Below are 27,727 nucleotides of genomic sequence, written 5' to 3' on the forward strand. Positions count from 1 at the left end.
TTTAAATTTCTATGAAAAACTTGTTAGAAATCAAATATTATTTTTTCCCCATAGTTTATTAAAAATAAGGTTTCTCAAGAATCATTATTTCCTTTCTCGTATTTTTCATAAACCTAACAGGCCCTAAGAAAATCTTCGAAATCTTTTTTCATAAAACCACTTGTCTTTAAGACCATTTTCTTAAAAATACATGCTTTTACATTTTTTAAAATAACTCACCTGAGGGTTATTTAGATGCTTGTAAAATTTTAAAGTTGTAAAGGTTATTGGTTATCAAAATGCAAGTGTTGTTGGATACTTGCATTTGCCTATAAAAGGCTCAACAATTGTAATTTAGCAATAATATAAAACCTGACAAAAATCTATAATTTAAATTATATATAAAAAAAAAAAAAAACTTTACCACTAAAAAGATATTATACATAATAGAACACAATGGTTAATATACACATGACGTGTGGTTTCACCATAATGTATGTGCTACATCCAATCCATCCATCATGAGCTTGCCTTTATACTCACATACAACTTAGAAAACAACTTGATTGATCATGAAATATACCATACAAGAGGGAAGGCTGAATGCCACCATCAAAACTTTCATATTGCATTTGAGGTCCACCATGATAGATGGGACATTCAATCCATCTAGTGCATGTATGCTTTGATGCTCTCCTAAGGCTTAAAAAAAATTTAAAAAAAAAATAAATAAATCAAGTCCCTTTTATAAGATTTACCGATTTTAGTGGGATTTACCATCCCAAAATCTATGTAGTATGAATACCTACTTTATATATTATAAATATTTTATAAGTTAGCTAAATGCTTCTTTTTTTTTTACTGGTAAATAAATTACCATTTAAAAGACAAACAAAATAGCATGTAAAGTTTACATCCGAAACTCTTTTTTAAGTGTAAAGTGTTTACAACTTAAAAATTTTATAAGCATTCAAATGACATATAAATTTTGCATCATTAAATAATATGGCGCGTGAGCCATATACCAGTTTCAATATTTTATAAAAGGAGAAATTATCCTTTAGTTAAAACAACTAAGGTTTTTACCATGGCTAAAAACTCTAATAAAAGCAGAAGTCCAACATCGCATTAATTGAGCTCTAAGCGGATGAGATTGAGGTCTCAAGAAGGCTATTCAATAGTTCCATTGTTAAGAACCCATCCAACAGGTCAAGAACACATAAAGCTAGGCTCTTTAAACTGTTGGGATTGTAATATTCCGCCAACGCTTTGTAATCGATATTCGCGGGAGCCCACTGTGCGGCGACACTCAATTTAACCCTGTTTCTAGGTGGCCTATTGAGGGCATGGGGGCAACACTTTGATTATCTAGGTAGCCCTTTACACTTGATAGTTTACTTTGTTCAGGTAGCCTTTTCTAAGCCATGACGACTTTCACTTTGGTCTAGGTTGCCCTTTCCACATAGCGCCCCTTCGGTGTTTCATAGGATGCGATGTTGCTTTGATATCAATACACCAAAAACTCAGATTAATAGAATGTGTCAGGCTAAGCTCTTTAAACCATTTGGGTCATAACATGCTTAATTAGCATTCAATTCTCATAACGTTAGCATCCAAAGGGGCTGAAACCAGCATTGAAGCAATGAAAATGTCAATATTTAAATTGAAAGGTCTCCTTTTGGTTGCATAAATCAACTCGAGTGATGCATTTGGTTCTACACTAAAAAAAAGAAGAAAGAGATATATTTACTTTAAAGATACCAAGATAGAGAGGTTTTTGAATGATATAGGTGATGGGGTTTTTTCCTCCTCAGTTCAAAGGAGAGATGGAACAGCAGGTTGAAAAATCGGAGTAATTTGGTATTAGAGCTAAGTTCATTGAACGGAGTGAGATCGGTTATGAATTATAGAAGGTGGCTCATCAAGGATGATCAACCTCAATGGTTATAACTGAACCATTTGGAAGGCTAAGATGGAGGACTTACTTTATTGCAATGACTTATATTCTCAAAATTTAGGCATATCAGCAAAATCCAAGGATATGTCTGATGATGATTGGAAGAAGTTGGACTGGAAGGCGATGGGGTTTATTAGACAATGGTTGAATGATTCTGTGTTCCACCATGTGTATACGGAGACCTCAACCGCTAACCTGTGGCTGAAATTAGAAAGGTTGTATGAGAGAAAGACAGTCGGTAATAAAATTTTCTTGATACGACGACTTGTGAATCAGAAGTTCAAAGATGGTGGTTCTGTGGCTGAGCAAATGAACGAGGTCAGCAATATAGTCAACCAGCTCTCTGCTATGAAGGTGGTCCTGGATGATGAATTGCAGGTTTTACTATTGCTTAGTTCGTTACCTGACAGTTGGGAGACATTAGTAGTGTCTCTAAGTAACTTCGCGCCAGACAAAGATATCCATGGAATAGTTTACTAGCTGTCTCTTCAATAAGGAGACAATGAGGAAGTCTCAGGAGTCTACTCAATAAGAGACTCTTGTGACATAAGAACGGGGAAGAGGAAAGAACAAAAAGAGTGAGAAGGCCGGAAATAAATCAAGAGGCAAGTTAAGTACTAAGAAGGATGTTGAATGCTAGAATTGTGGTAAGAAGGGCCACTATAAACATGAATGTCGTAAGAATAAGAACGACAAGAAAGGAAAAGGAAAGGAGAAGGAAGATAAATCAGATTCCATTGCGGTTGCTTTATATGGCGACGTTGTAGTTATTTTTTCAGTAGATCACGATAAATGTCTCACGGCTACGAGTCAGGACACCGACTGGGTGATTGACTCGGGAGCCTCTTTTCATGCGACTCCACGCAAGGACTTCTTCACAAGCTACAAGTCAGGTGATTATGAGACTGTGGAGGTAGAAAATTCTGGCATATCGAAGATCTAGGGGTCGATGATATTTGTGTGAAGACCGATGTAGGCTGCACATTGGTTCTCAGGGATGTGAGACATATCCTAAACCTTTGCCTCAACTTGATGTTGATAGGAAAGTTGGATGATGATGGTTATGAAAGCCGGTTTGCTGATGGGCGCTGGAAGCTCATCAAGGGTTCGTTGATCGCAACTAGAGGAAAGAAGTGTTGTATCCTTTACAAGGCAAGTGTCAGTGTGTGCAAGGGTGGGTTGAACGTAGCGGAAGATTCAACTATTAACATGTGTCATTGGCGTTTAGGCCACATGAGTGAAAAAGGGCTTCAGGTATTAGGAAGGAAGCGGCTCTTTCCAGATGTGATAGGTATACCTCTCAAAACCTATACTGATTGTTTATCAGGGAAACAGTATAGAGTTTCATTTATTAAATCTACTTCTCATGTTAATAAAGTGCATACATTAGATTTGGTTTATTATGATGTTTGTGGTCTTATGAGGACAAAAACCTTGGGTGGAGAATTGTATTTTATTACTTTTATAGATGATGCATCTAGGAGGGGTTGGTTTATACTTTGAAATCCAAGGACGAGGTCTTTGGTGTGCTTAAATTATTTCATGCTATGGTTGAGAGAGAGACAGGTAAATCATTGAAGTGCATTCGCACTGACAATGGTGGTGAATATATTGGCGACTTTCATGAGTATTGTAAGTCTCTAGGTATATGACATGAACAGACGGTTCTTAAGACCCCTTAACATAATAGTGTAGCTGAGCGAATGAATCGCACCATTGTTGATAGAATCAGATGTATGTTATCCCATGTGAAGTTGCTCAAGACGTTCTGGGGAGAAGCAATGCACACGGCAGTGTATCTGATAAACAGGTCTCCATCAGTCCCGTTGAATGGAGAAGTACATGAGAAGGTGTGGACTGGACAAGATCCTTCGTACAGTCATCTCAGGGTGTTTGGATGCAGGGCATCCGTTCATATACCAAAGGACAAGAGGTCTAAGCTCGATATGAAGATCAGATAGTGTGTGTTCTTGGGGTACAGTGATGAAAAGTTCGGTTACAGATTGTAGGATCCGACCGAGAAGAAGCTCAGTATATAGAAGACAGTGGTAAGCCAGAGAAGAACCAGCCTAGTTCAAGTGAGCTAGAGGACATGGATCCGGTTATTCCTCCCATGATGCTTGATATGGGGGAGTACAGTAAGGTGCAGAGGACGATGGAGTTTCTTTAGAAGATAAACCAAGGGAGCAGCCCCCACTTGATCCACTTGTTGAGCCACAGGTAAGGAGGTCATCTAGGTACAGACAGCCATCCAAGAGGTACTCACCGCATGAGTACATTATGCTGACTGATGGGGGAGAGCCAGAAGATTATTCTAAGGCCCTAGCCGACGAGCGTAAGAGGGAGTGGTTGAAAGCTATGCAAGAGGAGATGAGATCCTTGCATAAGAACCACACCTATGATATGGTGAAGTGGATACTGCGGTATCTAAGAGGCTCATCCAGGTTGAGCCTATGCTATAGTGACTGAAAACCTGTGTTAGAGGGCTACACAGATGCAGATATAGAGGATGGCATAAACTCTAGGAAGTTTACATTGGGGTTCATGTTTACGTTTGCAAGGGGAGCGGTCTCTTAGCAGAGCAAGCTACAGAAGGTCGTAGCATTATCGACGACAAAGGATGAGTACATTACAGTCACAGAGGCATGTAAAGAAATACTTTGGATGAAGAGGTTCCTACAGAAACTTAGCCTAAAGCAGGAGCAGCATGTGGTTTATTGCAATAGTCAAAGTGCTATACACTTGAGCAAGAATTCAACTCAGCACTCCAAGTCAAAGCACATAGAAATTCGAGATCACTGGATCATAGATACTTTAGAACAGAAGGTGTTACCGCTTGAGAAGGTTCATACGAACGATAATGGGTCAAACATGATGACCAAGGCTTTGCTCAAGGACAAGTTTGAAGTTTGTAGAAACCTGACTGACTTGAAGAAGGTGAATCCCTCCTGAGTCAGAAAGGGGGAGATTTGATGAGGTTTTTTCCTCCTCAGTTCAGAGGAGAGATGGAGTAGTGGGTTGAAAAATCAGAGTAATTCACCGCGCTGCTCGACCGGTCGAGTGGGCTGGTCGACCGGTCGTGGGTGGCGCTCAACCGGTCGAGTGGGGCTCAACTCAAAGTCCAGTGACCATCCAATATATTTCTCCGGAGTGCTCGACCAGTCAAGGGAGGTACTCGACCGGTCGATTAGGCTGCTCGACCGATCGAGGACTCGGTTCGACCAGTCGAGCTTACGCAGATTCGAGTTCGGATCTTATGCGGATAGCAGAATCTGAGGCCTTTCGCAACAAGGTGCGGAAGAGAGTTTCCTAAACTATAAATAGTGGTGCATAAGGCTTTTCTAGGTAATGCAAGAGGGTTTCCTAAAACTTTGCAAGGGTTTGCTAAAGGGTTTAGGGCTATCAAAGGTGTGAGAGAGAGAGAGAGAGAGAGAGAAAGAAAGAGAGGAAGCTTGTGGAAGGGAGGTTATGCTCGTAGAGGTGATCTACGGTGCACTCGATATCTCAGCGCTTTCACGTCCTCATAATCGGTGAGATCTCTTCGTTTTTCTTTTATTCTCTTACTGTTTATCCATTCCTGCGTGAGTAAAGAAGGTTATAACGTTCTACTTCATAGTGGATTATTGATCTGAACGAGATCCTGTGGTTTTTACCTCTTTGAGGATTTTCCACGTAAAAATCTCTTATGTGGTGTGATTTATGCTTTGATTTATTTCATTGCTTTATTATCCCATAATTTTGGTTTGTTTTGGGAGGCTAAATCCTAAGGTTTGTGTAAGGCCCCCAACAATAGGGGGTTATGATATAGCTACTCACATGGGAGCTTGTGTGCTATGGAGATTTTTAAGGAATTTTGATCAAAATGGTCTTATGGTATGGCTAAATCCAGCAAATGACCTCCTTTTACAAAACTTTACTTTTTTGTCCTCTGATGGTAATTGAAAGATTTAAGGGACAAAATATGCCCTGGTGCCTTAAGCTTAGCACCCAACGGGGCATGATGCGGGAGGCATTCAAATTGCATATTACGTAAGCATATAGGGTAAAATTTGGAGGGCTTACTATGGTGTTTGAGAGAAATTCACATCATTCACATGTTTTGCCAAATCATTTTATGACATGTGTCCAAAAATGAGGTAGATCCAAAGCTCGAGTGGGTCATACAATAGAGAATATTGGAGATCATAGGCCCATGGTTGTAACATTCGTGGGGCCATAGAATCTTTAGATCGGGCTAGTATTTTTATTCTTTTAGTTCATCTCAGTGGTAAGGGCCTTATGAGCATTTGAACCACTTTATGAATGGTTTGGATTGCATATAAACATCCCGGTGGTGCCTAGAAAAGTTTAAATGTAGGGAACCCCTTCCCACTATTTCTAGTTGTGTGGCCCACTTGAGTTTTAAATCCATCTAATTTTTGGTCTCATATCTTAAATGATCTTCCAAAACAGATGAAGGACTGGATTTCCCACAAACATTACAGTGGGCCTATTATAACTTCCGGTGATAGGAACTTCTTACAAAAGGCTTTCACTCAAAATTCGCATTCATGTGATTGAACATGACACAGATTAGGTAGCTCAACCTAGCTAGAAACAATGGTCTTGTTAGGTGCTCTTTAGGGCCCACTACGAGGCATGCATTTTATCCTTGTTGTCCATCCATTTTAAAATATCATTTTAGGGCATGAGCCCAAAATGAAGCATATCAAAGGATCAAGGGGACCATACTACATAAAGTGGTGAATTTCAAAACCTACCATTAAAAACTTCTTAGGGGTACAATTTTTGGATCAAACTAATATTTGTGTTTTACCTTCATATAGGTCTACATGACCTTAAGAACATGCTAAATGACAAATAGATATTGTGGTGGGCCTTAAGAAGTTTTCAACAGTAGGAGTTCAATGCCCATGGTTTCCTATGGTGTGGTCCACTTGAGCCTTTAGTCTGCCTTCTTTTGGGGCCCATAACCAATGGATGGAGTACATTCAATACATAGTACATAGTGGGCCCCACAACCCTTAACATATGACAACCATGACCTAAACCCATAACACATGACAAGCAAGACTCATAACACAGGACAACCATGACCTAGGCCCTTAACACATGACAACCTCAACCCTTAACATATGACAACCATGACCTAAGCCCTTAACATGGGACAACCATGACAACCTCGACCTTGGTTGACATGTGTTAAGGATCGAGGTTGACGTAAATATTTAACCAAGGCAACACATTAAAAATTTACATTATATCTCTTTCATTGTCTTTCACATGACAATGATGATTATCCCTCTCCACATCAAATCCCTTCGACAATCACAACTCCCCATGAGAACAACCATGATCATCCATCTCTATCTATAACCAAAAGTGGCTTTCATCTATAAGAAAATATTATTCTCTAAAAAATAAAATAAAAAATTCATCAAAATGTCTTCATGTATTAGTAGTTTCCATCTCTAAGAAATATAGTTATTGGAGCAAAAATAAAATTCAATTTTAAGGTCATACAAGTTGTTGGCAGTGCCCATACACCAAAAAAGTTGATGGCAAATGTAGTTGGAATGTGTGGTGGGTCCATAAAAGACAAATTCAAAAAGGAAGAAGAAGAGTCCCTGTTAAATAACAATGGGTTATCTAATGGCCCCGGACCCTACCTAAAGAGTCCTGGGACCACGTCTTTAGGGCCCACCATGGGGTACGTCTCAAATCCATTCCGTCCATTAAAATTGGAATTTCATGAAATGCTATTGTATGAAAAATGACCAATGTCTACCAACCATGTAGATCACACCACATGAGAAATGTTAGTAATAAACGACCACTGTTATCATTTGTCGGGTCTTATGGGGCAGCAGAAGCCTCCTATCAATATAAGATTACTGCTTTCCTAAAGAAGATAAATGGATCGAAACTGCATAATTTCTCCGGTATTCAAAGGTTTGTACAGGCACTAGGTTCCAAAGCAGTAATATTTTGGTCCACTAATGTTATAGAAGGCCAAATAAATAAATCTCTGTGAAGGTATGCCATTTCTGCATTTGGCCATACCAGTAGGTCATTTTGATTAAAATCCCATTTTTTTTTAATGAGGAGTCATCGCATCCTCGGTCGAGGGTATACTCGAGTTTTCAGTCATGAGAAGTAGGGCCATGGTTAGGTAATCCAGTCCATTGTTCTGTTGATGAATGCCGTGGATTTAACATGTCCAAAAGTCGCTATGTGAGAAGATCGTGGAAATTGGTCATGAACCTTTTCTCAGTTGAATGCAGACCACTCACATGTGCCATTGACCATCTTCAAAATTTTCATGTGTCTTGTTAAACAAGGCTTGATTTTTTAAGAAAAAAAAATCTTATTTAAAAACAAAGTTAACTTTCTCACAATTTTGTAGAAATAAGGTTTCTTTTCACAAATCCAAACAAACCCTAATTAATCCAGGACTTTAATTGGCTTTGTATAAATTTCTTCATTTCCATTTTTAGTTCTGCAAGAGAGGAATGATCTGTAAATCCTTTGCCCGAGGACATGAGGTGTCCTTGTAAGTGGGTCTACAGGTCCACTTATCTAGACCATTGTTCCCACGGCCCCAACATCCATTAACTCAGCGCGCAAGAACACCATACATTTCCTCAGGAGGATAATAATAAGATTGCACTTTCAAATACTGTTTTTCATCTCAACATTCCATTTTCAAATTCTTTTACATTAGGATCTACACACCATACATAATTTCAATATTTTCTGCATTCCAAGAACTTTCAAACACTAAAACTGAATTTAGTCACTCATCTTTGGAAGTTTGATTTAGAATGAGAATTGTTACTGCTGCTCAGGTTCATAACTCAGCAAACAGGAATTTTGGACCGTTTGTTTGTGCCGCATTCATGCAAAAGTTCACATTGTATTTATCAGCCCTTAAGGCACGTTCAGATAAACTACTGAATTGAATTGCAAAATTTTTATTCAACTAAAGAATAAATATCCACATTGCAGTTTCCATCCAAACCTCATATTGAGCGGCTCTAAACTGCAATTGCATAAATTTCAAGTTGAACACTTGAAATAAGCAATATCACAATTTTGGGTGCTACCATCATCATTATACTAGGAAAAATTACTACCATTTATTGTTTCCTATTTATTAGATTGAGCAATTGCAATTCTTTTCAATTGTGCATCCAAATTGCAAACACAACCTTATATTCTACAAAATGAAGATAGATACAGCAATGTTTGAGAGAAGGTGGCCTAGTTAAGTGAAAATAAGGTATAATGATATTCTTTCTCTGACTTTCACTACTAGATTTAACAGTGGTTTAATTAATATGTTTTAGATAATACATTGCACTTGAAAGATCTGGATTGAAATGGCATCAAGTGCAAGCTAATTTTAGTAATAGAAAAGACATTTTTAAAAAAAAAAAAAGATTGAAAGGTAAGCTAGGCACGAACCCAAGACCTTGGTGTTGAAACACAGGGTCTACCATTGAGCTACTGGCTCAGACCTGTGGATATATACATGATACGACTCACGAGTCACGACCGATGCACTACCGTGTGTTCGGCAGAAAATTATGGCGCAGGTCACCTTGTATTGGACACAGGTCTGGAAATCGTGGGATAGGTGGGCCCTTGGATTATCAATGGCCAAGAAACTTTACAGGATTTTGATTCAAATCACAGAATTGCATTGATTAATCCAAAAAAGGATTCAAATCATTTTGCCTAAGATTTACTCAAATTGTAAATTGTAAATGGTAGGATTTTGATTAATATGGCTATAACCGATTCACTACCATGCGTTCAGCAGTAAATTATGGAGCGGGCTACCTTGTATTGGATACACAGGTCTAGAAACTGTCCGATGGGTGGGCCCTGCCTTTGACTATCACTGGCCTAAAAACTTTTTGTTGAAATGATCCCAACTTTACAGTTAATTGGACCGTTGTCTACTTTTACTGTCTATTTGCAGCCTCTAGATGTGAGAGTTGGGATTATCCACATCAGATGGAATTCGGGGCCATAGGCAATCCAACATTGATGTAGAGTGGGTCGCAGATACTTTCATGTTCAAGATGGATCAGAGAAGGCCTGATTGGAGGCAGAAGTCATCAAGACCGTTAGAACCTTAATACAAACATATCTCGCGAACCGGAATGACTTACTCAACGTACTAGATATGATTTTGGGGTAGGACGATCTACTTTAGCCAACCAACTACCGGTTTGCCCATGCCAAATTTGCGAGATTCCATCATATCAATGGTCGAATTCCATGTTTATTTTCGTTTTTACTATTTTTAGAAAGTTTTGGTTTGATTGTAACTCTTCATCCGTTGGGCTTTAGGAGTTGTGCCCAACATGAAAAGTGTTTAGAAAAATTAGGAGAATAACGTGGTTAGGCCACATGGGACACTATAAATAGTAAATTTAGTTATAGCTTAATTCCTAAACTTCTTCCAAGGCTTCGTATCCCTATTTAAAGGGTTGTAGACTCGTTTATTTGAATCATCAATCAATTTATGAATTTTCATGAAGACTATTTTTATTTTCTTGTTTTTTCCTCCTAGATTCGACAAGTCTCTTTGAGGAGTAAGAAGCTTCGTGGATTCGAAGTAGTTATCGTTAAGGAAGACGGTGATTGACCTCATCAGGTTCATCCCTGTGTCAAACATGATGGCCACAAACTCAGTAGACCAACCACTGCTAGTCACTTGCAGCATTTCAGTCAACAAGATGCACTTATCACAGAGCACTGCAAATATTCAATCAAAATCACTTTGTAAGCCTGTATATTTCTATCGATATTTGGACACACCCTATCTTGCAACTATTAAAAGAATAAGTTTATAAAAGCACACATACACAAACTCTTTACAAAGCCAATGAATACAAAATTTCAATGGACCAGATCCTGCTAGCTAGTGATCTGCTGCATAATCTCAACTGTCTAATGCTAGCAATCCAAAGGGCATGCATCCACAGTACGGGACAAGAATGCATTTAGTGACTTCTAAGAAACAATGAATTACAAACTGCGAACAAAGAAAGGGAAACAGAAGAAATTGGAAGCTCGCAGAAATTGGGACTGCTGTGCTGTTTCAGCACAACTAAACCACTTGCGGTTTGGGCTGGGGTGGGAAACTGGAACCACTCCCAGTCAATTGCAAATCGGGAAGAATAAACAGACTCATAACATAACATAAGGCATTGGAACTGTTTCTTACCTCTCATCACATGGTTCAATTTCAGCTCATATCAAGGCGATCAGGTAGAAGATTTGTCTTTGAGGACTGGGCACCTGTTTCTTCATCTTTACTCCGGAGAGACACCGATGAATCCATCCATGGCCCTTCCATTGAAATGCTATGCTTTTGGCTGTCCTGAGAGAAGTGCTCAAATGACTTGAACCTCCAATCCTCACTCGATGAAGCAGACTTCATGGTCGGGACTCGGATGACAGCTTGTCCCTCAAGCATGCGAACCACAGTAGACATAATGGGCCTGAGGGTAGGAGACGGGTTGGTGCACAGGAGAGCCAACTTCAGCATCCTCAATGCCTCTTCCTTTGAGTAGTCTGATCCAAGGACTGGGTCAACCAGTTCTAAGAGGCTTCCCTTCTCATGTAGGACATATGCCTGCAATTTCCACACAGGAAAACGTTACTATCATTTGATGATTATTTTCATTTTAGTTCAGCACAAACCACAGAGACATTACAGGGGCATTTTGGTCTGTTTCACAGATCCCTATATTTCTCTTTCCTTTTCTTTTACTCAAGGGTTCAGTAGTAAATGTATATATTTCTAAGGGCATTTCGCCATTCATTTAACTAATTAACTTGTGTATGACTATTGGGCTAACCGTGCCCCAACCTACACAGTGCTCCTTGTGATTGAAATCTCTAGGATTTGTAATTGCAGAACATTGTCCAAGGACCCACCTGACAAGATTCCTGAGCTGAGACTGACTCAGCAGTTGTCAAGTGAACTCAGGAGTCAACTAGTCAAGGCAAGTCTTTGGTTTTCATTACTACTTGTTTGGGGGTATTTTCAAGGGTAACTTCAGATCGAACCAGTGACCTCAGTGTTGTAACTACTACATCCTAACTAGCAGAATGCCGTGTTCAATCCACGTTACCTGCTTTATCAATCCGCTTGACACAGCTGTTATTATAGGTGATGCAACTCAATAACCCAAGCCGGGTCAGTTTCAAGTGAGTCGGAGGCTGAATAAGCAAGTTCTAAATCAATAGTCCCGGAAAAAAAACTCCTGTGCGAGTGACATTGTCATAATCAACAACAAAGCAATGGTTCTAATAAGATTCATTATTCATGAAAAAATAAAAATAAAAAAATTAATTTTTTTAAAAAATAAAAATAAAAAATAAAAAATAAATAAAAATCACTAGTAGGGTAAGCCTTTTGGAAGTCTTCAATTGGGTGAAATTGGATGTCATGGAATGGGCGGGTGGATTCAATGTTATAGGCATAAATCAGTTTCCTGACTCGTGGCTTGAGTTTAATTGTTTTCTTTTCTTTTATTTGTATTCTTTGGCTCCGGTCCTTTTATTAATAAATGATCATCATTAAAAAAAAAAGAGAGAAGCAAAAAAGTAGGATGAGCTTACCCAATCAAGAAGATAAACGAACTCCTCCTTGGGCCTATAGTTGGTGTTGCTCTTACCACTGACAATCTCTAGTAAAACGACTCCATAGCTGTAAACATCCGCTTTGTCTGTCAAGTAACCCCTCATTGCATATTCCGGAGCCATATATCCTCTGAAAGAAGAAAAACAACACCATCATAAATTAAATTACCTCAAGCATAACAATCCAATGCAAGAATATGTGCCCATTCATCACCATAAGTAATCAAAACTTCTAAAAATAAGGCAAGTAAATGACATATAATGCCTTAATGCCTTTTCTTTTCTTTCCTTCCTTTTTCAATCATATATATTTTTATGCTTTATAAAAATTTTGCTTCTTTGTTTGCTCTCACTCATATGTTTCAAGAGCAATCCTTCACTGCGGGATCCATTAAATTAGTCATCCACTATGCATAATCATTAAATCCTACTTGCGTAACAGAAATGAACAAAGAAAACCAAACGAAAAAACGAGGCAATGCTACTCACATAGTTCCAGCTATTCGAGTGCTGATGTGGGTGTTCTCCTCTTCATCAAGTTTAGCCAAACCAAAGTCAGATATCTTAGCATTGAGATCCTTATCAAGCAGAACATTGGTTGCCTTGATGTCTCTATGAACAATCTTCAGCCTTGACTCTTCGTGAAGATAGGCTAAACCCCTCGCTATACCCACACAAATCTTACGCCTTGTTGGCCAATCTAGTTTCAAGCGTTGATCCTCACGACCTACAGAGGATCCCATTCACATTTAACCTTTGTGCTATAAATCATCGCTCAGGACAAAAGGAGGTCAACAAGGAAAGTTTTACAGCATGCTCATTTTCAAACCACAAATGGAGCATACGGGCTCGAAAAAAAGGGTTACCAAATATTGCACGGGCAAGGCTGTTATTCTCCATGTATTCATATATCAGCAGCAACTGGTTCCCTTCAATACAGCATCCAAAAAGCTTCACAAGATTTGGGTGCTGCAAAGCAGAGATCATTCCTATCTCATTGACAAATTCACGGTTCCCTTGCTTTGACTTGGATGAGAGCTGCTTCACAGCGATTGTGGAGCCATCTGGAAGGGTACCCTGGAATTGTGCAACATGCACTTTGGGGTCAGATTTCAGGAAGAAAATGGAACTTGAGAAAAAAGAAAAGAAAAGGAAAGAATTATTAGAAGACAACTTGAGAGTTAGAAGACAACTTGAGAGTGAGAGGCCAATACGAAAGACGTGCAAATCAGAGCTTCAAAATCCATACCTTATAAACTGGCCCAAATCCGCCTTCGCCTATCTTATTTGCGGGATCAAAGTTATTGGTGGCAGCTTTTATCTGTCTTAAGCTGAAGTAACCTGTTTGTAACTCTAGGCCTCGAAGTTCTGCCAAAAGAATAGTAGAGTTAAGTTCTGATGATGATTGGACATAATCCTTATGCAGAAAGCTACTTCATTTTATGGAAGATCTCACTATAGCACCTCTGTCAGAAAGGCCATCATGATCGAACAGAAATTTATCTTTCCCTCTTCATTGGAAAAATTTTAATGTTGGGTATATTTTTTCCAATGTCCTAATACACATCTAGATACACTTCATACTGAAAGAATTTATGGCAGCTGATATAAAAAACCTTATGACCTGTGGATCCTTTTGCATGCATCCGCTCAAGGTGCATGGTGTTATTTTTGGACTAATGTGTCTAACCATGCCACTCCCATATTATAAACAAGGACACATCGCCTCATCATCTCACCTTCATTCACAAGGTCTTTAACTCCTAAGCAACCTTTCATCCAAAGAAATACCAAAATCAATCCGACAACAATGCAACAACCAGCTACGATGCCAACTATTGCTCCAGCAGATAGCCCACTGCCATCATCACCTGTATCAGGTACAAAGTCTACAAGGAGAAAAGATCAGACATCATGACAAGAAAGGCTATGAAAAGAGAAAAGGCTAAACCATATAGAATATCTTACTTGGTGTCACTGTAATAGCTGAAATTAGAGGTCCATATACACCTCTATCTGGAATTGCAGTGGTCCCTTTCCCAGCCCAATATAAGTGAATCTCCAAAGTGTGGTTGGTCACAAGAGTACTAAAATTCCGAACAATTGCAATGCCGGCACCACCAGCCTGCTCTTCAATGTTGAAATCCTTCAATTTAATTTCGCCCTGCAGGAAGTCAGAAGCACACAAGAATTGGATCCAAAGATTAATATAACTAGGCATTAAAAAAATGAAGACAAGTTAGAAGCTTAATAAAATTAGTAGATAGCACAATAGACCAACACACACGTGTATTGTGTATGTGTGTACACATACATGCACGCATGCAAGCGTGTACATACATACGCATACATAGAGAGATAGAGAGAGATGCATGGATGCAATGAGTGAAAAACTTACAAAATCAACACATATTTACAAGTGAATGCAATGTGACTAGAACTCTTATGAATAGAAAATTATTTAATTCATTTTATAGGTCATTCGTTTGTTGTGAGATGTCTTCAATCTGTACATGCAGCAGGGGTTTAATCGATCGACCGCCCTGGTTGATCAATCGAATGAGCCAAAAATTATACAGATTGGTTTCTGGACAGTTTTAGTCAGTCTTAATCGATCGAACTATCGGGTTGATCGATTGACAGAATTCAAAAAATACTTGTAAACTTTCTGGACACTTTTGAACATATTTGAGCGATCGAACATGTGGATCTTGATCGATGCTTAGATTGACGGCATGCGCGGTTCTACGTAATTGCGTGATTAGTTTCCTATTCCAAGTGTTATGCTATATATGAGTGTAATTGTGGGATTAGGGTACTCAAAGCAGGGTTAAAAGATTTCTAGGGTGTGGAGAGGAGAAAACAAGGGTTTTTTAGATTCTAAGTGTTTCCATCTCTTGTATCTATCGTTTTTCATAATGATTGTTGTTGCTTTGTGCCGTGATTTTTTCCTGCGAGGGTTTTTCCACGTAAAATTTGTATGCTTGTGATTGCTTTGTCGCGTTCGTTTTTCGACAGTTTGATATGAATTTGGGGTTTTCTTCCGCATCTTTCCCATCAAGTGGAATCAGAGCTAACATTGGGATTCAAGTTTGGATCTAAGGCATGTCAATAAAAGGATCTAACATTAAGTATGAAACAGAGAAGTTCACCGGTAAATATAACTTCAAACTATGGAAGGTGAAGATGATGGGCCTTCTAGTTCAGCAAGAGTTGCAATATGCACTCTTTGGTGTTGAGAAGCATCCAGAGTCTATGAAATAAGAAGAGTGGGAAGAATTGGATGAGAGTGCAAAAACCTCGATCCAATTATGCTTGGCGGATGACATCCTTTACAATGTCTTTGATCAAAAGACCACTACAGGACTTTGGAAGAAGTTGGACAACTTGCACGTGACGAAATCGTTGTCGAATCGTTTGTATTTGAAGAAGCGGTTCTACAATCTGAAGATGGCGGAATGGTCGGAGCTTAATGATCACCTCAATACCTTTAATCAATTACTTTGCAAACTGACGAAGATGGGCGAGAAAGATCAAGCCCTAATTTTGTTGAACTCTCTTCCAGGGTCATACGAGAGCTTCATGGACACTATGTGCCACGGTAGAGAGACCATTGATGTTGAGACTGTCATCTCAGTTCTTTAGTCGAAGATGTTGAGAATGAAAGATAGCAACATGGGTTCCTTTATGGATGCGTTAGTAGCTAGGGTAAGGAATTCTGAGCGGGGGAAGGTTAACTTGTTGCGATCATGGTCCAAGTCTAAAGGCAAAAGAAAGATGAAGTGCTGGAATTGTGGAAGATAGAGGCATATGAAGAAGGATTGTCAGAATCCTAACGCTCAAAAAGGGAAAAAATCAGATGAAGCGCCGAAAGAGGCCGACACGATGGAATCCAGCGAAGAGGTGGTGTTATGACGTTCTGACCACATCCAAAACTGGGCATCTCAACAATGAAGGGATTTTGGATTCGGGGGCTTCATACCACATAACTTTTCAGCGGGATTGGTTCACCAGTTACAATGAGTGCGATGGTGGATAGGTGTTTATGGGCAACGACTTTGCCTATAATATTGTTGGAATCGGAACGTTGTGCATCATGATGTTTGATGGAACGGAGCGCATCCTGATGGATGTGAGACATGTTCTTGAACTGAGGAAGAATCTGATATCCTTGGGAGCTCTCGATGCACTTCGTTGCAAATTCACCGGTTATGATTGTGTTCTAAAGGTTTCAAAGAAAGCACTCGTAGTGATGAAGGCACAACGGATCGGTAACCTTTACAAGTTGATCGGGAATACCGTATCAGGTAGAGTTGCATTACCTATAGTGGAATCCACATTAGCATGTTTGTGGCATGCACATCTAGGCCACATGAGCGAGCGGGGTATGAAGGTACTTTTTGATGGTTACTTGATTCTTACATGTAAAAACATTGATTTAAATATATGTAAGCATTGTATATTTAGCAAACAATCAAAGTTATCTTTAAGTTGGGAAAACATGTTAGTAAGGGTGTTCTAGACTATGTGCATTATGATGTATGGGGATCGTCGTCCGTAGTTTCTGGAGCGAGGTCATTATTCTTCATATCATTCATAGATGATTATTCTAGAAAGGTGTGGGTATACTTCATAAAATATAAATAAGACGTTTTCACATCCTTCAAAATGTGGAAGACGATGGAAGAAAAATAGTCAGGGTGAAAATTGAAAGTGTTATGGACAAATAACGGTGGAGAATTCACTTTGAATGAATTTAAACAATATTGTAAAGATGAAGGGATTGTACGACATAACACGGGCAGCCACACACCAAAGCAGAATGGTGTGACAGAACCAATGTATCAGATTCCCATGGAGAGAACCCGAAGCATGTTGAGTAATGCTGGGTTAGGCAAAGAGTTATGGATTGAGGCTGTTAACACAACTTGTTACTTAGTGAATCGGTCTCCGTCTACGCCGATCGGTTGTAAAATTCCAAAAGAAGTGTGGAGTGGTCATGATGTTGATTACTCAGGGCTGCGAGTATTTGGTTCAAATGCTTACTCCCATTTACCGTCAGTTGAGTGAGATAAGTCAGACCAAAGGGCTAAGAAGTGTACCTTGGTAGGCTATGGTGATGGTGTGAAGGGATACGAGCTTTATGACTAGGTCATACGGAAGATCACAATTAACCGCAACATCAGGTTTGATGAGGATTCCTAGTTCCGTAAGGAAGAACACAAGGAACCAGAAAAATTAGCCGTAATCGATGTTGAAATTAACAAGGGTGAAACACAGGATGAACCTAAGTAGTAACAAGAGGTACAGGAGCAGGCGAAGCAATCATCTTTGGGAAAAAATCCACATAAAGATCGCATATTACCAACGAGATACAAAGATGACTTGAACATAATGTTCACTCTCATTACGGATGAGGGAGATCCTTATACTTTCTAGGAAGCACTGGATGATCTATATGCTGAGAAGTGGATGACGGCGATGTAAAATGAGATGGACTCCCTGTACAAAAATGAGATGTGGGAGCTGGTGGAGCTTCCAGTCGGGCGTAAATGGATTGGGTGCAAGTGGATCTAGCGTAAGAAACATGACAGGTACAAGGCAAAATTGGTCACGAAAGGATATGCTCATAAAGAAGGCGTCAACTTCAGTGAGATATTCATGCCGGTCGTCAAGCATGTATCTATAAGGTTCGTGTTGGCGTTGGTTTCCCAATACTACTTAGAACCGGAACAAATGAATGTTAAGACTGCTTTCCTTCATGGAGAATTAGAAGAGCAAATTTATATGAAGTAATTAGAATGGTTCGAAATACAGGGGTCAAAGAATAATGTTTGTAATTTGAGAATGTTATTGTACAACCTAAAACAGTCACTTGGGTAGTGGTACATGAGTGATGGAGAATTCATCTTACTGATATTATATGTTAATGGCATGCTTATCGCCAGTTATAACATGTTAGAAATCAACCTATTGAAGACTCAAATATCAGGGAAATTTAAAATGAAAGATCTGGGGATTGCAAAGAAGATTCTCGACATTGATATACATAGATAAGGAGATGAGCAAGTTACAGGTATCTCAGGCAGAATTCCTTGAAAAGGTGTTGCTCAAGTCTCGTATGGACAAGGCTAAATCACTTAGCATACCTCATGCTACTTACTTTAGGCTTTCTTCAGAGCAATATCCTATTACAAATGAAGAAAAAATGAATATGTTTCGTGTATCCTATTCGAGCGCAATTGGCATTTTGATGTATGACATGGTCTCTACGATACTAGATATTTCACGTGCAGTCAGTGTTGTGAGCAGATACATGTCAAACCCCAACAAATAACATTGGGCGGTAGTAAAATGGTTATTTCGTTATCTACAAGGTATAGAGGACTATGTCTTGGCATTCAAGAAATCAGAAGGAAAATTAGTAGGTTATGTGGATGCCAATTATGCAAGGAATATGGATAGCAAAAGGTCGACTTCCGATTACTCGTTTGTACTAATAGGTGGAGCGGTCAGTTGGCTATCGAAGCTTCAATCTGTGGTTTCTCCTTCTACAATCAAAGCTGAGTATATGGTAGTGATAAAAGCATTCAAAGAAGGTGTTTAGTTGCGAGGAATGATAAACAAACTCGGGCTTCAAAAGGATGCCATGCCGGTTAGTTGTGACAGTGAAAGCGAGATCAATTTTGTGAAGAATTCTGTTTACCATTCTAAAGATAAACATATTGATGTTCATCATCATTTTATCCAACAGGTGTTCGAGAAAGGTTGTGTCACTCTCGAGAGGTCCACACAAGTGTGAATTCGGCGGACATGCTTACAAAGGTAGCTCTCGCAAAGAAGTTCCGATTCTGTTCGACTTCTCTAGGTCTGGTGAAAGGTTGATGAAGACGGAGCATGCACGAGAAGTGACAGCAATGGTGAAGCTACGATGAAGGCGATTAGAGATGGAGCTTGGAGCTATGGTTCATGATGATTGAAGCCATGATGGAGATTATTGTGAGATGTCTTCAATTTGTACATGCAACAGGAGTTCAATTGATCAACCACCCTGGTCATTCAATCAAATGAGCCCCGAATTATACAGATTGGTATCTAGACATTTTGGTCAGTCTCGATCAACGAACTATCAGGTCGATCAATCGACAAATTTCAAAAAATACTTGTAAATTCTTTGGACACTTTTGAGCATGTCCGAGCAATCGAACGTGTGGATCTCAATCGATGCTTAGATCGATGGCACACTCGGTTCTGCGTAATTGTGCAATTAGTTTCCCATTCCGGGTGTTATGCATTTATATGGGTATAATTGCGGGATTAGGGTATTCAAAGGAGGGGTAAAAGGTTTCTAGGGTGTGGAGAGGAGAAAACAAGGGTTTTTTGGATTGTAAGTGCTTCTATCTCTCGTATCTTGTGTTTTTCACAGTGATTGTTGTCGCTTTGTGCCGTGGTTTTTTCCCATGAGGGTTTTTCCACGTAAAATTAGTGTGTGCTTGTGATTTCTTTGTTGAGTTCATTTTTCGATTATTTGATCTGAATTCGGGTTTGCTTCGGCGGCTTTCCCAACATGGTTTACATGTGAAAAACTCCCACAAAGATGTATGACGCTTTAACTTGTAGGTACCAATACAGAAACAGGAAATGCCTTTCAAGTCTGACACAATGTGGTCCACATAATTCAAAGAAAAGTGATGATTGCATCGAAAGACATTTTTGAAGAAACCAATAGCAGTTCCACTTCAAATCGAAGTTGACAGGATCCAATTCTTGAGAGAATTATCAACTGATGGATCCTGTCAAGGGAACTACGCAAAGTAGAATCAGATAACACATTAAATATGTAAGATCAAGATCATGCAGTTGACCATTCACCTGGATTGATACATCAAATATGCGCTTCCCGACACTGAGAAATGTTTGGTCATCTGTGAAGATTATTTCAGAGAAATGTAGTCCAACTGTATAATTTCCATTTTGTAAGCAAATCCCATAGTATTTGAGGGAGAGAGGTGCCAGGCGAGCTGTTGCATACAAATCTTGATTGGCAATAGATGTGTTCGTTGCAATGAATGGTGCTTGGTCATTGCCGGTAAAGTCCCCTGTACTGCTATATGCCCATCTATCATTGGTGTAGAATGCGGATATCCCATTCTGTTGTGTATCAGCTTCATATTCTTGTTCACCAACAGTCAGTGCCCCACCACCACAATTTATGAATAAGTTATAGTCTGCAAATGTATGGAATTCAGATTTATTTGCAGTTTTGCACGTGCAATCAAAATATAAAGAAATTTCCCTCAGATACTGAGTAAAAATTATATAGCTCTATAATTTTGACAGACAAAAGACAGTTTCCAATTTCTACACTTACTCTGTGCATTTCCATAGCAGGGGTAGTTCCTTCTTAAGCATGCTGCAACCCTACGAAAGAAAAAAGAAAAGAAAAGAGAAAGGTATGAAATTTTAGATTCATGTATTCACATATTTTCTTAGCAAAGTGATCAGCAATCCTTGACAATCTTAAATGAAAATTAGAAATAAGGATGTGGAAGGTTACGAATTGTCTTCTACAGATGAATGGCTAGCCACAAAATTCCTGCATATGAATAGAGAGGAACATCCATGAAAGAGAAGAACTAAGGACATAGTACTCTGGGAAAAGGAAAGCAAACAAAGTGTGGAAAATTATTGTTCTTACAAGTTTCCTCCTGAGCATTGGGTTATATCAGATTTGGTAAAATTGTTGTAAGATAAGTCCCTGCAAGACAGCATCATGCAACACTATGTTTATGCCTTTTCAGGAGTGGAAAAAATAATAACCCAGTAGGAATCTGAAAGGCCTAAAGTAATCTCACAAGAGAGTTTAAAAAAACATTAATATGCATGGAAAAAGAAGCCAGCAAATATACAGATATTATTGCCAGTGAAATGTAATTTGAGATTTACTGAGTAATACTTACAAGTTATGGTTGCTTCCTCGGACCCAAGAGGGTATGACCTCAGTCAGCATGTTGCTAGTAAGATACCTACATTAAAAAAATAATATCATGAGACCAATTTCTAATTTGTGACAAAAATATCACTGAAGCATCATTGAGGGTCCAAAAATTACAGAAGGATTGTCCATTTTCCTGAAGTATCTAGCAAGAGAATCAGTGAAATTTTGGTAATGAATGTGTATTTTCTTACATATAATCTAGTGCTGAGAGTCTTGAAAAGCTGCTTGGAATTTCTCCTGTCAAATTGTTAAAGGAAAGGTCTCTGCAAGAGAAAATTATCGTCAGAAAAAAACTGGGGAAGATTCTCTCTGAAATGAATTTGTAAGTTACATGTATTCAATGCGTGTTCTCATCCATAGCAGGCCATGACATTGAAGAGTGCAGTATATTGTAAAGAACACGGAATGCACAAAAGGATTTTCCTTGTCCAGTGGCATGATGGATTACCCAGTACATGGCAAAATAAACATAGAAATGAAAGTGAAAGGCCAAATCACCATGAATTTGGCGTTGAATCACTTCAGTTTTGCACTTCCCTTCCTGATTTAACTTCTTTCAAACCATGAATCAGTTGGCTGGACACTGGTTGTGATTTGCATGTCAACTCATGGAGCTTAATCTTCAACTTTCATTTTATGTTTTCATCACTTAATTTAGAGTTGACCATCCAAACTTAAGAATATTGTGCACCTAACAATGCCTAGTCAGCACTCAATGGCATGGGAAAAGAAATATATAAAGGCCATGTACAAAAGATTTGTCAAAAGTAACTTACAAGGATTTCAGATCTGTCATTGTCCCAATATATTGTGGGATTATGTCAGAAATCAAGCAATTTCTTAGTACCCTGCAGTATACGAGCAAGATAGACACTTCATGAACAAAAGAAGCAACGAACAATGATATATTTATGCCATCAGGGGTATATCCATTCAACTCACAATTTCTGCATTTTGGTCATATTCCCCAATGCAGGGAAAGGCATGCTTGATCCATTCAAATCAGATATCCTCCTGAAAATAAAAATATATTGGATTCAATAAAGTAATTCATATCAATTCATATCATACTACTTCCAAGGCTGGGTATAAATGCAAGAAAATTCCAAGTAATAAAGCAGTAAGAAAAGAACATGGAATGTGCCCTCACAGCTCAGTTAGATTCACCAAGAAAGCAATGTTAGGAGGAATAGGTCCCGTCATAGACGTGCCTTGCATATCCCTGCAGTGGTTCAGAATCACAGTTCATATAGATGTTCTCGTATAGAAGCAAGAAGCAAATTGCATTGAAAACAAATCAAATAAAGTTCTTACAGTCTCGCGAGTCGTGTCCAGTTCCCAATGAAATCAGGGATCTTACCGGAGATAAGATTCCCATCTATCCTACTGCAAATATGAATGGACTTTAATAATTTATAATTTCTAAATGGAAAAGACAAGCCCAGTGAGTAGTGAAGAATTCACATACAAGTCCGTCAAGTTTCTAAGGTTGCCGAAGGTAACAGGTATTTCTCCTGTCAAGTTATTCGAACAAGCAAGGCTGCACCAGTAATATATTGGATTATGTAAGGAAAAAAGTTGAAGAAAAAAAGCACCAATTGTTTATTATCACCATAGGCTGTATGCCAATCACTACCAACTGATCATGATCAGATGGTGGTGATAAGTGAGGCCCACACCTGCTACGCGGTGTGGACCCAGCGAGGCATTCCACTCCTAAAAATGGTCATGGAGTCCTCTCAACACCACATATTGACCGTCAACTGATAGCGTTGAATAGCATAAACACTTCACAATTGGTTGACCCTCAGCCATTCTGTTCACCAATGTAACCTAACAATGGCCAGAGTATATTTACACACTAATCACATTTTCTATTTAATTAGGACATAGGAGGCAACCAGAACTAATAAATAAATAAATAGCATTTAAATTTTAGAGATTCTCAATTCAGGTCACAAATCTCAGCAGCTGCTCAAATGTAATAAAGATAAGGGTGACACTATTTGCACCTGCCCTGATTGATAATGGCAACCTTCTTTCAACATTGGTAATACAACAGTGCAAATTTGTACTACTGAATTACCAAAAGTAGAAAGAAAAGGTGCCAATGGAAAATATCAATCAAGATGAGTAAAGAAATGAATTCCCTGAAAGATAACTATGAAATGAGAATTAGGTCACTATTTGAGAAAAAAGAAAAAAAAAAATTGCAGTGGCAGAACAGAGAATCTTACAATCTCTCCAAGCTGCGCAAATTACCAAGCTCTGGAGGAAGAGGTCCTTTGACCTCGTTAACTTCAATGACTCTGCAAAACCACGAATTGCATGAATAATAGTAGCTAAACGCAATTTCATCTGCCTAATCTAATGAAAGTTGTGAATCACATACAGTGACTTGAGTGTCATGATGTTTCCTAGCTCCTTCGGAATTGCTCCAGAGATGCGATTTCCCAAAAGCGACCTGCAATGTTCAAACAATTTTTTGGGTATGTCCCTCAAAGAGTGAGAGAGGAAGAGAAGGTTTTGTAGATTAGTTATAGAAGATTCTAGATGCTATTATGGAAGAGGACTTACAAATCAGTGAGAGGAAGGGAAGCCCATCTGGCAGGGATCGATCCGTTGAGATAGTTGCGAGAAAGATACAGTGACTTGAGTGTCATGATGTTTCCTAGCTCCTTTGGAATTGTTCCAGAAATGCGATTTCCCAAAAGCGACCTGCAATGTTCAAACAATTTTTCGGGTATGTCCCCCAAAGAGTGAGAGAGGAAGAGAGGGTTTTGTAGATTAGTTACAGAAGATTCCAGATGCTATTATGGAAGAGGACTTACAAATCGGTGAGAGGAAGGGAAGCCCATGCAGCAGGGATCGATCCGTTGAGATAGTTGCGAGAAAGATCGCTGTTGGACAAAAGCAGAAATTACAATCTAAGACCCCGATATTTGCTACGAGGCAACTAGACAACCACGTCATCGACACGAGATTGGAGTGATGGAATGCAAACATTCACTACTGTTAAAGTCTCTATTAGACTTTACAAAATTCCTTTATCTCATAGCCCAGGCCCCACATCTCATGGGTTAGGACATTGGCCGAACCCCCCTCGTGGGCCCCAAATCACATGGGTATTGCCTCATACAAGCCACCCACCTCAAGTGTGTCCCCGCATCCCACAGGCTACCCCACTCAAGCCCGGTTTGAAATGCCCCTGCATTAGAAAGCCCATTCCAACTTATTCAAAAATAGGTTGGATTTACAAAAGAGTTCTTCTGGCTCATCTCAATGAATTGGTCCTCGTTCATTGTCTCTAACCGTGGTATATACTCTATACACGTGGCTATTTATGTTGGTGGACCATCAGAGGTGGACCGATGTCAGATAACCGCGATCACCTGATTTATGTTTTCCTATCTAGATCCACAGACATAAAGCCCCACCAGATGGACAGTCTTGATTTATCAACAGTACAAACGCATACACAGATGAGAGGTGAGTGGCAATGAACCAAAACCATCCCACCTCAATGGTTAAAGGGTCTCTGAAATCTGATCCTTATAGCAAACATACACATTAACAAACTGAGCTCTTGTCATCCAATCAATGAACCATCTCAAAGGATCATTTGGTGGAGAGCTGTCAGAAGCTTCTGCTTACCACCCCAAAGAAGGAAAATGATCAACCACTTCAAACCATCCAGTTTGTGGTGATGTTCAGGCTGCATGACCCACTTTCCACAGTACAGATCATGTGAGCAAATTGGATGGTGGAGATAATTTAAACATATAATTCTATAGCCAAAATCACTCAAACTTCACATACTGGTCAGACTTATATGATGTCCACGTAATCACTTACATATTCTGTAGGAAGGTCAGGTTAGCAAATTCCGCAGGTAGAACTCCAGTTAGGTTCTGACCCTTTAGCACTCTGAAATTTCAAAAGAAAATAGAAATGTCACAAAAATAAGAAAGAAAATCAAATTTGCAATAAGAAAAACAAGCATGAAGGGAAGCTGGCAAGACCCTACATGCTAACAACATGGCAAACCGTAGTGTTGCAGGAGCATGTAACGTTGTTATCGTAGAGACCCGATGGAGTCATGATCCATGCGGTTGTCTGGTTGCAAGGATCTACGTTGAAATCCCAATCTGTCTTCTTTAACTTCAGTGCGATCGCTCTAAGCGCGTTAACTGTTTAATAAGAGGCAATGGTTAAGATGCATTAATCTATTTTTCTTAATTAAACAAAAGAAGAAAAAATGTTGGAAAAGAACATTCTAGTGATTTAGGATGGAAAATAACATTGGTGTAGAATTCAGAAAATGGGAAGCTCCGATCATCAGACTATCTCAACATGTGGGCCACACCCCAACTGGGAGAACACATCCTGAGATTCTAAGTTGCGATGGAGGCAAAATGACTCTCTCCCTCTTATTTTTATTTTTATTTTTATTTTTATTGCTCCTTTTACCCTTTTATTTTTGCAATTTATTTATTTAACTAAAAAATAAAAATCTACAAGTATCCCTGTAAGGACACCGAGGCATTTGGCAACCGTACCAAATTCTCAGGCAACACGGGATGTGGCCAATCCACAGCGGGACCCACTAAATGGGTGGCTGAGATTTTGGGCTCTAGGCCCTTCTTTGGGCATCTTCTTGCATCTTCCCTATTTTCATGCCGTAATTTCTCAGCTCTCCAAATTCCAGAATAAAATAAATTTTAAAATTTAAAATAAGGACAGATTTTACAGACTATTTCCACCATTTCAAACATTTCAAATTTTAAAAGGTCAAAAAGACCGGCCAAACAGGTTCTGCAAAAGAGATGTGCGTTGGTTCATTGAAACTCCTAGCGGATTTGAAAGATTGAACGATCTAACCCGTCCAATTAATTAACTTGTCCCCTTTGAACATGGGAGTTGACCGTTTATGGTCAGCACCATTCATTTGGAGGCTAAACTCTCTTACAGCTAGGCTTGGCCCCATCTGTGTGGTGTCACTACCATGGGCGATGAATCGGCGGTAGGGTCCACAAGATGGACGAACTCCATTCACCAAACTAGATAAAATGAAGCAGTTTAGGATTCTTCTTCTTTTCTTTTTACAAATTCCTTCACGGGCTCAAGAAAGAAATTGAAGTAAAAAATAATAATCAGGGATTTCACGATAATCCTATCTTAATGGATCTTTTGAGAAATCCTTGGTGCAGATTCCCGAGAAAAAATTTGAAAATTTTGGCATTTCTACTGCCTCTGTATTTTCCAAAAATCATGAAGAGGTACTCTGTCTGTGCACACCAAAGAGATGTTTCATTCCAACACAAAGGGCCCCCTTTTGCAACTTTGATTGTAAAAATCCTACTTAAGAGTACAAATCCAAAAATCTCTGCTTGTAAACATCAATAGCCAAACGCGCCCTTAGCCAAAACGAACAAAATCACAAACTTCTAAACCAAAATCCACCGAAAAAAGCTACACATTTAACAAAAACCATTGCATTTTCAGCTATTTTCCTCCTCCAACAAAAACCTCCTAATTTTGAGATTTCTAGATCTCAAACTTTAAAAAAAAAAAAAACATCAACTCAAGCAAATTCAAGAAATCCAGTCGATTTAAATCAACCGATTCATCAAAGGAAGTTTTTACAGATATTCCATGAGCTATGTTATAAAAAACAAAGCATTTTTACTTTCCCGCCATTTCCCCGGAAAATCAAAGAAAACTTCATACCAATTTCCAAAAAAAAAATTAAAATTCCAAAAGCATACCTTCTTCAGCAGCCAGCTGTTGAGCTTCAGATCCGAGCTCTTCAAAGCAATTCAACGAAAGAAAGAGAAGCAACAGAGCTGAGAAAACCTTCGTCATCTCAGGAAGAACTGCTCTCCCTCTCTCTCCCTCTCTCTGTCTCACGCTCGTGATTTGTTCTGCAAATGAGACGTCTGTTTCTTGGAAAGGAAACAATATACTATTAAAGAATAGAGCATGAAATGAAACACATGCTGTGATAAGCTATCCCAGTTAAAAGACTCTCTCTTTACAGGGTTGGATTTCTAGAGAGAGAGAGAGAAAGTGAAAGAGAATGCCGCAGCCACCATCAAAGCGAAGAACGCAGAGAGGTTCACACGCTA

General features: G+C 39.0%; 1 protein-coding gene across 2 annotated transcripts; it reads right to left on the reverse strand.

Annotated features, from left to right (window-relative positions):
* Positions 1-10,714: 10,714 nt before the first annotated feature.
* LOC131245452 (probable LRR receptor-like serine/threonine-protein kinase At1g53440) lies at positions 10,715-27,662 on the reverse strand. 2 transcript variants are annotated; one of them, XM_058244938.1, is made up of 24 exons: positions 27,368-27,662; positions 25,627-25,789; positions 25,455-25,526; positions 24,431-24,499; positions 24,246-24,317; positions 23,837-23,908; positions 23,068-23,139; positions 22,914-22,985; positions 22,750-22,821; positions 22,542-22,613; positions 22,376-22,447; positions 21,791-21,862; positions 21,562-21,627; positions 21,300-21,359; positions 21,159-21,197; positions 20,973-21,022; positions 20,474-20,829; positions 14,570-14,765; positions 14,341-14,490; positions 13,851-13,969; positions 13,468-13,678; positions 13,091-13,328; positions 12,581-12,731; positions 10,715-11,588 (listed from the first exon to the last, which is right to left on the reverse strand). In XM_058244938.1, the coding sequence occupies exons 1-24, from the start codon at positions 27,462-27,464 to the stop codon at positions 11,199-11,201; spliced, it is 3,003 nt and encodes a 1,000-aa protein (XP_058100921.1). In that variant the 5' UTR covers positions 27,465-27,662; the 3' UTR covers positions 10,715-11,198. The 2 variants fall into 2 exon arrangements, with proteins under 2 accessions (XP_058100921.1, XP_058100922.1); XM_058244939.1 differs by lacking the exons at positions 24,246-24,317; positions 24,431-24,499; positions 25,455-25,526; positions 25,627-25,789; positions 27,368-27,662 and adding exons at positions 23,992-24,063; positions 24,177-24,237.
* Positions 27,663-27,727: the final 65 nt, after the last annotated feature.

Source organism: Magnolia sinica, chromosome 5, assembly GCF_029962835.1.
Source record: "Magnolia sinica isolate HGM2019 chromosome 5, MsV1, whole genome shotgun sequence".
Taxonomy (NCBI): domain Eukaryota; kingdom Viridiplantae; phylum Streptophyta; class Magnoliopsida; order Magnoliales; family Magnoliaceae; genus Magnolia; species Magnolia sinica.

What these genes read in the sequence shown, in the direction of transcription:
- LOC131245452 (XM_058244938.1), bottom strand. Translation starts at nt 27,464, where the DNA reads ATGACGAAGGTTTTCTCAGCTCTGTTGCTTCTCTTTCTTTCGTTGAAT. An exon ending in CGAGGAAGCAACCATAACTT is followed by an intron (nt 21,360 to 21,561) that starts GTAAGTATTACT and finishes GCTGTCTTGCAG; the next exon opens with GGACTTATCTTACAACAATT. An exon ending in TCGTTTATCTTCTTGATTGG is followed by an intron (nt 11,589 to 12,580) that starts GTAAGCTCATCC and finishes TGGAAATTGCAG; the next exon opens with GCATATGTCCTACATGAGAA.